The following is a 13,831-nucleotide window of genomic DNA, read 5'->3' on the forward strand; positions in this document are numbered from 1 at the left end:
GTTGACCCTTGGTTTGTCCCATGTCATTTATCTTGAGCTTGCAGATTTTTTTACATAACTGTATATTTATATAACTAGTATGACATGCTTCGCTTGGCTTCTCCCTGTGCGATGTGAACAATGTAAGCATAGTTACGGTCTTGCCCCGCACGCCCGGCTCGCCCTTGTCGCCCTTGATGCCGGGCGGGCCCGCCACGCCGGGCAGCCCCGCCGGCCCCGGCGCGCCCGGCGGGCCCATCATCTGCAACACAAACCGATCGTTAACCGACTATACTGTACCATCGCCCACACTGTTAACTGTCCATCGGTGGACCTTATTACAAAAGGCATAAGGTCGGATGGACAGTTAAGGGTGTTGCTGTTTGTACGAATGTGATGGGCGTACTTGTCCACGTAACAGCATGATAATAGATAGTCTCGTTTAATCGAGTAGTGTTAAAAAGCGAAAAAAATTCTGTCTGATTAAAAATATGAATACGGAAATCATCAGGTTTTCTAAGGGCTGATTTAGACGGCGCGCGAACTCGTATGCGATTTTAGTTACATTGAGGATTATTGGTTACATCCAATTCAGCCGACTAATCAAACACCGCAATGGAAAGAAACTCGTATGCGAGTTCTCGCACCGTCTAAATGAGCCTTAAGGCAAACCAATATAGTTATCGCGTCAGCTTTGAACTGTGGCCAAATATGTTTATAAACGATGTAGGTAAGTAAAAACAGAAATCACCCAAGAGTCCGAAACCTAGTAATTATTACAATAATGGCCGTTGTGAATGACAACGCATGCGTTTTGTGTCTTGTTTATTTGTAACCAGGCGGAAGTTCAAACTTCAACATGAAGTTCGATACCGTCTCCCTGCGGTGCGTTTTAGTTGACACCATTAATGACAATGTAAACAAACAATAAAAGGGTTATACAAAGTAAAAAAAAATATATCTGCCGTAAAATGTCCAAATAAAAAAAACAGGTAAAAAATTTATATTTCTGTAAGTAATTATACATACTCTGTACTTAAGTAGTGGTCTATTTTCTGTTAATTAATTATGATTAGATGATCGTATTAAATGCATACAGACAGCTGACGTATATGGCGCTGTACGGCTCCATACACTATGAGGTAAATCGGTTGTTAAAAATTGAAGTTTGAGAATTCGGTTACCAAAAACATATGGCGCCGTACAGCGCCATGTTCTTTCGCTGTCAAACACAGGCAATGATGTTTACTGAGATATCTTATATAATTAATAAATCTCTGCTTCAAATCGATATGTTTATTCCAGGGTTTCCTAGTTTAGTAGAAAGAGGTAGGGGAAGGCAATGTTCGTGTAGAAATAATAACAATAAAGTTTTTAAACTAGATCTTTAACCAAGACATTTTTGAATGCCATTTGTACTTATAAGATGCATGTACGAATATGAAGGTCAAATAAAGTTCTTACTTAAATTGATCACATATACATATTTAACTCGTTTTGTGAGTACATTTCCACACATATTTCTTTGTAAATGTGAGTATCAATAGCAAAAAACCCATGATAACGGAGACAAATGTGTTTATCTGCTCTAAATTGACGCAAGAGGCCAAAGAGGACTGACAGGCACAATCACAAATATTATCACGTAAGTATACATACTTTTTTGTTATTTGTGAGTAGGTACACCTATTGGACGGTGTGTGACTTATGAGATGTCGTTGAATTGGTCAGAATTGTGGCAGTGACATAGGCTATATTATTATTATATAAATTTTGAAAATGGCGCCCGCAAATGAAAAAGGGGGGTGGGGGTGGGGGCTGGGGTTGTTTTGTTTTCTTACCATAGCAATATGGGTGAAAACAATGAAAGCTAGTGAAAAGACAATTTCAAAGCATGCACTAAAATAAGTAGTTAGGTTATCCCAAAACTAATTTTCACATGCCTAACGGCCGAACGTATTAAGGTTCTATGTCTTTATTGTTACATCCCATGTACCATATATGTTGTTGTGAATAAATTATGATTGATTGATTGAAAAAAATATGTAAGCGGGAGGGTTTTTTTTGTTTTTTTTTTTTTTTTTTTTTAATAATTCCTCTTGTTCACAATAATAATTATCCAGTTAGGTAAAGCTGATATCTAATTTTATTCGCACAATATAGTCAATGTAAAAATAATTCTAAACGTCGTTATCTAACAGCGTATAGAATTATGTTTTGTGTGAAATATACATAAATTATACAATTTATACTACATATAATGGTTTCAATGTAATATATTTTACTCACAATTTCATGTCCGTACAGCTCGTATCCGGTGCCGTCTCCCTGCAAGTTCAACAGTGGCTATAAGATTAACAGTTAATGGGTTATTAAAAAAATGGTTTCGGTATTATAAAGATACGTCGGATACCCAAATGTTGTACAGTCCGCATGGAATACATAGTGACGCCCGGAGTGGCCAAATATAATGTAACACAGCTTAATTACCTGCCATATAAATCCTTATTTGTGTAGTACTTAATTGAGCGTTTCTTAAAATAAATAATAAATAAATAAATAATAAAATAAATAAATATTATAGGACATTATTACACAAATTGACTAAATCCCACAGTAAGCTCAATAAGGCTTGTGTTGAGGGTACTTAGACAACGATATATATAATATATAAATATTTATAAATACTTAAATACATAGAAAACACCCATGACTCAGGAACAAAATCCATGCTCATCACACGAATAAATGCCCTTACCAGGATTTGAACCCGGGACCATCAGCCTCCTCCTCTACGGTCTACAACTCTGTAGTCTGTAGTACATCCTAGTTTGATTTATCCTGGTATAATCAGCATAAAATAGGTACTGACAGCCAAAGTGGTCAATTATAACATTATAACATACCTTTGACGACAGATCTGGCCTAGTGGGTAGTGACCCTGCCTATAAAGCCGATGGTCTTGGGTTCCAATCCCGGTAAGGACATTTATTTGTGTGATGAGCACAGATATTTGTTCCTGAGTCACGAGTATTTTTTATGTATTTAAGTATTTGTATATTATATATATGATTGTCAGACTACCCACAACACAAGCCTCCTTGGCTTACCGCGGGACTTAGTCAATTTGTGTAAGAATGTCCCTATAATATTTATTTATTTATTTTATTTGTTACCATAGAAATAAGGACGTGCTCCAATATATTTGGCCACTTTGACCGTCACTATTTATTTGATACTGACTGTACCTTCCACATTAGTGAGTACATTATTATTTGGAACAATAGAATATTATAATGCTACAATGGATGATTATAATACCGAGTCTTGGTATATCAGAGTCGATAGTTACCTGTCGTCTCCTCAGCTTTCTGTACTTCTAATGTAGCCGCCGTTCGCATCGCGCCAGAGATACCGAAAATAGAAACAATACAGCGACAACTTAATATTTTTTACATTAACGCATTGTTTTACAGTAGGCAGATTAGATAAAGTAGAATTTTACAGTAACACTGAAGTAGGTAATTACAATATCAAAATCATTTTAGGTCTTTTACGAGTAAAGCTAGTGTATTGACCTTAACACAAAACCAAATAAAGTAGTTATTAGAAATAGTCCACCCGATGACATGTTGCTTGTAATAACAAATCAAGGTTAAAAAACTATATGGTTGTTGGTAAAGTCGGTTTACAGACGATAATTTTGCGTGATAACGTCATAAGAAAACATTGATGAAAAATTGCATATTGCTTACAACGTTACCATGGATATCTGTCCACAACGTGACACTTTTTCGTGCATGCTTCCGGTGTTCATCGATTTATAAGACGTTATCACGTTAAAAGCAAATGTATAATAGTACATTAAATTACGATACAAGTGCGAAGAATAGGAAATTCGCAACGAGTGGCGATAAATTAAAACACGACCGCAGGGATCGCATTTCTCTCACTAGCTCGGTATCACCTGAGTGGATCCAGTTAGAAGGTATGAACCATACTGTTCTACCTTAGGGATGGCTAGGTGGCGCCGTAAGCCTTCAGTAAGAAATGCATATACATACTTGGAAAAATTCTACCAATGCCGCCGTGACCCCGGTGGCCGAGTGACTCAGGCATCTGCCGCGATAGCAGAGGACGCTGGTTCGATTCCAGCCTAGGGCACTGGAGGCCTTAGTCACTTTTTCTTAGTATATGACATTTATTTCAGTTTCTCTTTCTCTGTATTTTTCTCAGCAAAGTGTTTATTTATTACAATTTGAAAAGCTTCTTCTTCTTTTTCTAGACTAGACATGACAAGATGGCGCTTGATTTTAATATACTTGCTTAAAATGCTTGTACCTATGTGACTCTTTTGCTTTCATTGTAGTTTAATGCCTATGGTAATATTTCATTAAGTGCACTTTGTAATTCAATCTGATGTTTAAAAGCCGCGATTTTGCAGTGCCTTTGGTATGTTCGAGGAGGCACACCTGACAGCTTTGCGGCGATAATGAGCAAGAGGTGCGCCTCACTGATGCGTCGTCTGTGCGGCAGCCCCAACAGCATTCTGAGCGTGTTTATGGAACGCGAAAATGGCCTCATGCGCAATCGTTGGCAGGGACTGCATGCGGCCACTGATTAGTTTTTAATTTTAGTTCTATATACTTTTTATATTGTACTAACACTAGTAATAGGGTTTGATTTGAATGTTTACTAACCTTGGACCTTTAGTCTGAAATAACAGTTTTTATTTATTTATTTAAACGAATCTCTAGTTTCCATGGAGCTTTTTAATTGATATCCATTAAGTGATGAGACACTGTCGAAGAATTCCCCGTTATGTTTGGTAATTTTAAGGACAATTTATAACTTGGTGATAATAGTTCCAGAAAAAAAACATGAATCTCACCGAGTCACCCTTATCTCCTTTGTCGCCTTTAAGGCCTGGATATCCAGGAGGTCCGGGCAACCCAGGTGCGCCCAGCATGCCCGGTGAGCCCATGTCGCCGTAGTCACCCTTTTCACCCTTTGGACCGATCTCGCCCTGAAAAAGTATATGTATAATAAAGAAGAGACGCTTTCTACATAGATTTTCATTCATTGAATGTCGTTATCTCAACTGCACGCGCATAATTATATTGCTATCAAGCTCATACAGTGACATTGACAACTGCCACAACCGGCATTATGGGTGGGACAGCAATATGTATATTTATGCGCGTGCAATAGAGATAGCAACAGTGACCCGAAAGTATATGTACAAAAATCAACAGTATATATGTACGAACATTATGTGTAACGCGTCTCTGCTTTAAAAATTACGATTTAGGAATTTATGTTGAGATAGATGGTGAATTCTCATGACAAAGAGCAATTTAACACTAAATTATGCATATATTACATAGTATGAATAAAAGTGTGTGAGTGATATCATGGAACACTCGGATAAAACAAAAGTATAATTATATTTATTGATTGACTAATTCAACCATCTTCTTCTAATTCGACCATCAAAGGATTTTTAAATCTATTGAAGATCAGCAATCTGTAGACCTCAGAGAGCATCACAGCAGTTTTACCTAAGTTTTATCCAACTTCGTTTTACTAATGCGGAAAAAGGAATGGTAAGGATTTTTAGTGTGTGTATTGTATAGGTACAGGTAAATTTGGGAAATTACTTTGCACCTTTAGTATGAGTTGTACCTTAGCGTCGAAACTACGAATAAAAAACTAAAATGGCATGACACAAAATCATCGATAATAATAAAACCTTCATGATCTGCGACACAGGAACTTAGTATCGAAAAAAAAAATTCTACTTTTTCACACAAAGATTTGGGACTACCTGCCATATTAAAAGTTTTACAACTTAAAATAACCTATCCGATGACAAACCGCTTGCCCTTATTGGTCAAATGGGCCAATTAGTCCACACTGCTTTATGAATGAGGTGTCAATCCAGTCGTCTAATAACGCAGATACAGTCTCACAGGTGCTCACAGATATCTGAACACGTCTCTATTATGTAGGCGTAAGAGTGCGTGTTCAGATATTTCGCCGCTCCGATATATCTGATGGTGACTGTACAATTGGATTTAAAAAAATAGTAACTATAACAAATAACAAGAGGGTTTCGTTGTTTTGTAAATTGTTGAGGTCAGCTCTCTATAATGAGGGTGTTGAAAAAAAACGGAATACGGTTTCCTTAAGTACCTCGTTTATTTCAGGCTTGTTCTATTTGCATACCCACACTAAGAAATATATACTGGATTGCATCTACCCCTAGTGCTTATATCAGAATGCCCATGGCATTTGCTAAGAAAAATAAAATGTCAATATAATAAAGAAGAAACTTACTGGTTTTCCTGGAGGCCCTTGTACGCCTGCCTCCCCGTTGAGACCGTCAAGTCCAGGAGGACCACGTGGACCTGCTTCACCGCTTTTCCCTGGAAGTTCGAAGTATATTTAAGATAATGCACAAGATAAAAGACAATACGGAAGATGAAATCGGAAGTTGAAAAAAAAGCAGTTTTGGTTGGTAGTTGTTTGACAAATTAAAATGAATTGAAAAAATAATATCTAGAAGTGCCAAAACTGAGTCGTAAAAATGTGAACCACTATCGCAAATTATCAGTATTGCTGAGCATAAAATCAGGGTCAACCTAAGCGAGTACGCGACTCGTATAATGAGTCTTGACGAGTTTAAATCGGTCGAGAACTCAATTTGTTAAATGAGACTGTCGGAATGGGTCTGTAAAATTTTCTCGTAGATAAAAGACAGAAATATATATATAAAAAAAACATGTTTTTAAGTTACTTTGGCTGCGCTACCAGAGATGTGATAAATTTACGTACGTAAGATAATAGATCTGTAGGTATAGTATTCTATAATTTTATTTTTTTATTTACTTTGACTTCACTCAGGGATTGGCATCTTTCCACGTCTCTGATTAACAAGCAGCTTCAAGATTAAGTATGTAGGCAGGTTAAGTTGTGAAACAGATCAGATCAGTGAACAAAGTTAGGAAGACTTGCATCTTTTGAAATGTAACTCACCATCTCCACTGTACACTCGGCGTGAAGCGACGCTGGGTGGTGTCAGTAACACAAAAGCGACTACACCAAAAACTAAGTACTACAACTGCATTAATTAGTTATCATTTGTACCATTAATTACGTCCTCGCCAAAGCTTAATCGAAGAAATAACGTGCAGCGTGCAGCGTGCGCGTGCATTAAGCTACTGGACAGCATAGTAAACAGAGGAGAAGAAGTACGAGTAGTAAGACAGCCTTTTCTATACACTAATTTGCTTCCGAAATATAGGTATGTAGTAGCGGTGCTCTCATCTCATAAAATATTTAAGGGCAATGCGGATACAAGCTCCGAATAGGACTGAACTAAACAAACGTATTAATTATTTTAACTTTCGTAACATTAGTTGTCCATATAGCAGCCCCAATATATGTTCGTTTTTGATATTATCGAATTGGACGCGTTCATCCGAAGTAAGTCGTGGCTACGGAAGATTTAGATGACTGTGCCAATGGTACTGGGGATAACATGCGTCGCTGACGCGACGATGACGACAACAGGCGAGCTTGTACCCCATCGCCGGTGGGGCATGGCGCATGCGGCGCGGCCCCGGCACGCGCAGGGAGCCGCGCGGTAGTTACCCGCTTGCCGCGCTTGCCGCGAGCGCCCTTGTCGCCGGGCGGCCCGGCCGGCCCCGGTGCGCCCGACTCTCCTCTCTCGCCGCGAGCGCCCTCCGCGCCTGTACACACGCGCCATCATCATACCCACAAACCTACGCGCTCATATCTTCGTTCCTTTTTCTCCGTCTGTCCTATACTCTACAACGACATTTACTACTAGTGCGGGGCCTATTGCATCGAGCTACATAGACAATAACAAGTGGAATCTTATTACAAATTGAAAGCCTGAATTGTGTTTCTTGAATTTCATGCAAATCAATAGCTACTGCTACTAATTACAAGATTATTAAACTATGAACTTGTTTTCGGCTCCACACCATAAAGGATTAATTTGATTGCGTCACCAAGCGCTCTCAACACATTTAGTTAAAGTTTGCAAGTTGTTAATGTATTATTTGGTTTTGAGTGGTGCTGGTTGTACTAAGTAAGTCGGTATTCTTAAACTAAAACAGCACGAGCAACATTTTCGAGTACAAAATTTTAAAATACTGATGTTTGAAAAAATTGTGTAGGTACTCAAAAAATATACCGACTAAGTTTTAGTATCAGACGACCGCAGTCAGCTGAGATGAGCTACACATGCACTCTACCTGAATAATATATGGATATGTTACCAGGCGGTCCAGGCGGGCCGGGAGGACCCTCGATGATGCCGGTGGGGAAAGCGTCGCCCTTCAGCGTTGTCGTGAAACCACGTTCTCCTTTGTCTCCTCTATCACCCTGAAAAACGAATGTCAAATAGTTTATCATTTAGAACCTCGATAAAACACAAAATGTTTATATTTTTCAGCAAACCAGACACTTTGATTAAACGAATGTATTTAATCATGTTAGGTAACATGTACCTACCTACCTATAATTACACAAACTTAAGAAACTATAACGTTTAGTAAATTATGCTCCCAGCAGATAATGAAGGTATAAAATAGTAATTACGATAACCGCCTTCACTGATAAATTAGAAGTTTGCGTATAAGGTCACGCGGGGTTAAACAACGGGCAATTGTCTTTGTTCTTTCTTCTTCTTTGTTTCAAATCTGTACTGTACATAGAGGCAGATAATTAATCAATGTAGTGCATTAATGTTATATCTCTGCCTCACAAAACATTCCCCACAATGTCCACAAAAATAGTGTATTGGTATACGACGACAACTAATAGCCTTGATAACGAAATACTAGAATTAACTAGTTACTTGCAGTTAGGTATTCCACTACATATCGTTATATTTGTGGGTCTCTGTACTACTTTAAGAATATGATCTTATACTTAGTAGCTATGGCGAAATGCAATAAGAAATCACTCTTATAATATAAAGAATTGAATGTTTCTAAAACTCTTTTGCTAAATACAGTTATCTTAATTTAAACATAAGTGGTACGCGCTTTGCCTGCTGTTGATATTTCAAATGTAGTGGTTATTTATAACCACAATCAATAATATATCTTACGAAATTGTAATATATATATGTTACAAAAATCAATTCCAAAACAATTGTTCGCATACGCCAAAATGATGATATTTAGAGCGACGCCGCCATACAAAAACACATATCAGTGCAAATGGCGTTCTAAAAGTTTTAATCATGTGTTGAAAGATGGCAGTAAATTTACTGTGGCTACAAAGTTTAATTTGACAATCCGCCCCTATTTCAAATTCTCTTTGGTGTTAACAATTTGATAAGGTGTCATTATTATACCAATTTGAAATTAATTTAATTTAATAGAAAATTAAAATTCTAACAATTTTAAAACTACAGGTATATGCCACCTGAAGAGATACCAATATAATCTTCGTATCAGCCTCTTGATACTCGAATCTTCAGCCTCGTAGTCAAACCGTTTACAGCTTCTAATTACACGCTATTGTCAATTAGTAACTATATTTGCTACAGTGCAGCGACAACAATGCTATACTATTTTCATTTTTTTTTTTTATTACGAAAAGGTAAGCATTTGACCACAATCTCACCTGATGGTAAGTGCCGATGCAGTCTAGGATGGAACATGCTTACATAAAAGATGTCTATTCACTCTCGATTTAAAAAGATCCAAACTATAGTGGACTGGTAATAGATTTGCAGGAAGTGAATTCCACTCCTTAGCTTATACTAAAATGGATAACCTAAATTAAATGAATTTCCACCTAACATAACAAACTTGAAAGCTTGATTACACAAGTTTAACGTAGCCCGTTTGTGGAAAATACGTTTCATAAGTTCAGAATATCATACGTAAATATTGTAAATAACTACCTTAGGCCCCTGCGGTCCGCTTGGACCCGGTGGTCCGGTGGGTCCAGCGGGCCCGGCCGGGCCCGGTACGCCGGGGGCCCCGGTAGGCCCCGCAGGCCCCGCGCGCCCGTCGTGGCCCGGCAGGCCTTCGGGACCCGCCCCGCCTGGAGGTCCCGGCGGCCCCGGCTCCCCAGGTTCTCCCTGTAATATGGCAGCCGAGAATGTTAATACTTATGTTATAATTCATGTAAATGAATGAAAAAAGTACGATAAAGAATACCAATATTATATCAAAAACAAAAAATATAACAACACGTAGTCAATGTATTTCTTTTCTTGAGAGATTAAATGACAATTTATTATTTTGTTCTTAATAAAATAAAAGTCACACGTCGAGATACCAATTTTGAATCTTCAGCCTTGTAGGCCACCCTCGTAGTATACAGCGTGTACTTTCAATAGGTACGACCACATATTCAAAAGGGAAGTCAGTACCTATAGGGTGTAATCGTTAAGCCAGGCAATAATTCCGTAAATATAACAGATATCAGAAAACTTCAAATTGATATCGAAAGTGCGTTACCCAATGAGTAAAATAACAGTTTTTTTTTTATAAAATCAGAAATATTAAAAACATTAAGTTTAAATGCTCCCATACATTTAGTACGACGACTCACCCCTCAAAGAACGTCTAAAATTAAACCTGCTTGAGATTCATTATTTGCACGAATAAACTGTAATGTTTATGAAATAATAAACCTAACATTTATTTCAAATAATAAATTATATTAAATTTGTAATTACGAACGGCATACTAAATGTATGGGAGGGTTTGAAGTTAATGTTTGAGATATTTCTGCTTTTATTAAAAAAAGTTATTAATGTAATTTTACTCATAAGGCACTTCGATATCAATTTGAATTTTTCTGATATCTGTTATATTTACGGAATAATCGCCTGGCTACACTTAACGATTACAACCTGTATAGCTTTCATTGTTTTATGATATTTATTTTTCCTTGTAAAATAATTCGTCGAGTTGCGACGTCACTCACGTCAACGTATATTTGTATTAGAAATAAATGCTGTAATAAATACGTAAATACTTGAACAATATAAAATGAAATACATACTTATTTATATAACAAGTGGTTAACTTATTTCAAGAGTTTTGAAAACACTGTCAAGTAGGAAGTAATTATAGCTAGTTTAAATTATGTAATAAATTAAAAGACAGTTCATGCATTTTAAGCAGGCAGACATTTCAGAAAGCCAAGGCAAGAAATAAAGTAATCGCGTTATAAATTTGACGATTGCGAGAAAAACAGTACAATGTCGTCGCGATTTGCTTCTTATAGATTTTGCAGATGATAAATGCTAGTTTAGCAAGAATTTTGGTTTTCATTTCTAGATATAGATGGAATGGACAAGTTTAGTATATATAGCAGATATTATCAAATGTTCATGATCTACGTTTATTAATTAGTAGAAAAATATTTAAGTGTTAGTAAATAAGAAATATCTTATCGCTCACCCATTATGTGTTAATTTGTTGGGTAGTTTCCTAATAATAAGATTGAGAAGCGTAGGCGCACTGACCTTTAGCTGTATGATGGTATTGGCGGAGACGTTGTGCCCAGCCGCTTGCAGCCCCTACGACGCAAGCGCATCAGTACACACAAAGCACAAACACTAGCTAACTAAAGAATATTAAAGTCTAGACACCTATATTCATGAATCGTTATGTTTAAAAGAGAAACTGAAATGCAATCATCTCCATAATTTTGTATCATACTCGCAATGCTAGAATACGTCTTTCAACACGGGCCGAGGTTAAGACGCTTTTGAGATAGGTACTCCAAATATCGTTTTATGAAGTTCTGTTGCAATATTTGACAATAGTACAATACTCACTAGAATATTCCACAATACGTTTCAAAGGCAATATTTGTTGAACAAATAATTAATTTAAAGTTACGATATTTAATAACTTATAATATTTGCCTATTTTGCATGCAACCGTGTTGTGGTATAAATTTTATATCAAAACTCTAGTTAATAGATCTGCATTGGAGGTCATTACACCGACATGATCAAATTTGAGCTGCTAAAAATCACACACGAAGCGCAACTTAAAAAAAAAACAACACCAAGAGCGGTCACCGAAAAAAACAAAACACAAGCGTCTACGGTGAACCGCTACTACGAGTAGGCTGGTACCTTAACAGCTATGATCTCCGCAGTGGTGTACGGACTGATCTTATAGTTGTCGACGGAGCGCTTCACGCCCTGCAAAGCGCGCAATGTTCAACGTTGTAATTTTAATTTGACAGTCTCGCATTATAGTCATCGCCTTATTCAATAATTATTAAGTGTCAAGTAAGTTCTTGAACAATGCCATAAAGAAAAAAACTTCAAAAGACAAATCCGTAAGACCGAAGCTGCGGCGTTATCGTTTCAGGAAAAATATCTATTTATTTTTGTAATGAAATACTACGACCTTTTTACATGTTTCACAAAAAGATTTTAGGATGAGGATCTTCAATCCATTCTCATAATATCAAATGAAACGGACTTCCGTCGGATCACTTACACAGCATCTGGTCTATTTATGATTCTATAAAATTACTTCTTAGGTAAGTATACTTCAAATCAAAATTTATAGGATACACCTATAGTAATAGTTAGATGTCTTACCTTAATGGCAGAGAACACGTCGAACCCAGGGCTTCCGTGCTCGCCCTTCTGTCCTTTGTCCCCGGGCCGCCCCTGAAAAAAACAAATGACAGGTTTATTTTTTTTACGTCCGGTCCTGTAGCAGTGGTGGCAGAGTAGATCTGACGCCTGACTCTCAACCCGGAGGTAGCAAATCAAATCCTGGCTCGTACTAATGACTTTCTTCGGACCTTATGTACGGAATATCATTCGAAAGTCTTACATATAAATATGTTTGTCAATCCATTATATTTTTTTCTGGTGTCTGGCAAACCAATATTATCAGTTGCTAAATAAAAAAAGACAAGAGCGAAATTCCAATTTTTTATTGGTGAACCCTCCTGGCGTACATTTTAAAAATTTGCCACCTTTTTATACTTTTTCTATATAAGGATGTGTCAAATTCATTATATTTTTTCTGGTATAATCTGGCAAACCAAAATGTTCTATTGGTGAACTTCCTGGCCAACATTTTTAAAATTTGCCACCTTTTGTACTGACGAAATGTCTCGCCAGACTACAAATTAGAAAAATATATAATCTCTATATAGTTTCTTTATATTACTCGTATCATTAATTATGTCGCCTCTTTAGATGAGACGTTATACTCGTATTAAAAAGTAAAAAAAAGCATGGCAGAAAACACTCACCGGGTCTCCTTTTGGCCCGTCCAGCCCAATGGGGCCCTGTAAACAAACACATAATCATTACTACAGACGCCAACATATTTGCTTGTATACAAAGCTGTTAATACCATTTCAGAAATCACTACAAAGACCCACACAATTAAAAAGAATGAGTAGAAGAGGTGTAAGATTAGAGACATACAGCATGCTGTGATTTAGGGCGTCAATTTGTAAGGAAGGTACACGATTTTAAGCGATCTTTAGTTGTAGTGTTACAAAATACATTTCTAGACTTATAAATTTTATCTTGATATCTATATCATTTAAGCTACTAGGCCAAGTTTGGTATTTATGGTATCATATTGACACCATTCCGAAGTAAAAATATATAAAATAAGATTTTTTTTTAATTCCTCTTCACGCTATAAAATCGCTGAACAAATTCAGTTAAAATTTGGTATAGAGATAGTTTGAGTCCTGGGGAAGAACATAGGAGCATTTTTATCCCAAATGTGATCCCTTAAGGGGGTGTGAAAAGAGAGGTGGAAATTTGTTTGGGGAACCAATAATCGCTGAACCGATA

At 37.0% G+C, this 13,831-nt stretch overlaps 1 protein-coding gene across 20 annotated transcripts in view; it reads right to left on the reverse strand.

Moving 5' to 3' along the window:
* The window catches only part of LOC133516130 (collagen alpha chain CG42342), a 465,581-nt gene that overhangs the window by 22,087 nt on the left and 429,663 nt on the right, over positions 1 to 13,831 (reverse strand). For 16 of the 20 annotated variants that reach the window (XM_061848896.1, XM_061848894.1, XM_061848891.1 and 13 more), the window contains 10 exons: positions 13,273 to 13,308; positions 12,605 to 12,676; positions 12,128 to 12,196; positions 9,929 to 10,108; positions 8,289 to 8,394; positions 6,319 to 6,407; positions 4,871 to 5,005; positions 3,332 to 3,358; positions 2,269 to 2,316; positions 137 to 241 (listed from right to left, as the gene is read on the reverse strand). In XM_061848896.1, the coding sequence (XP_061704880.1) occupies positions 137 to 241; positions 2,269 to 2,316; positions 3,332 to 3,358; positions 4,871 to 5,005; positions 6,319 to 6,407; positions 8,289 to 8,394; positions 9,929 to 10,108; positions 12,128 to 12,196; positions 12,605 to 12,676; positions 13,273 to 13,308 (867 nt within the window). Of the gene's footprint in view, positions 1 to 136; positions 242 to 2,268; positions 2,317 to 3,331; positions 3,359 to 4,870; positions 5,006 to 6,318; positions 6,408 to 8,288; positions 8,395 to 9,928; positions 10,109 to 11,506; positions 11,561 to 12,127; positions 12,197 to 12,604; positions 12,677 to 13,272; positions 13,309 to 13,831 lie in introns of all 20 variants that reach the window. The other 4 variants (XM_061848892.1, XM_061848886.1, XM_061848881.1 and 1 more) reach the window with 2 other exon arrangements.

Source organism: Cydia pomonella, chromosome 3 (assembly GCF_033807575.1).
Source record: "Cydia pomonella isolate Wapato2018A chromosome 3, ilCydPomo1, whole genome shotgun sequence".
In the NCBI taxonomy this organism is placed as follows: Eukaryota; Metazoa; Arthropoda; class Insecta; order Lepidoptera; family Tortricidae; genus Cydia; species Cydia pomonella.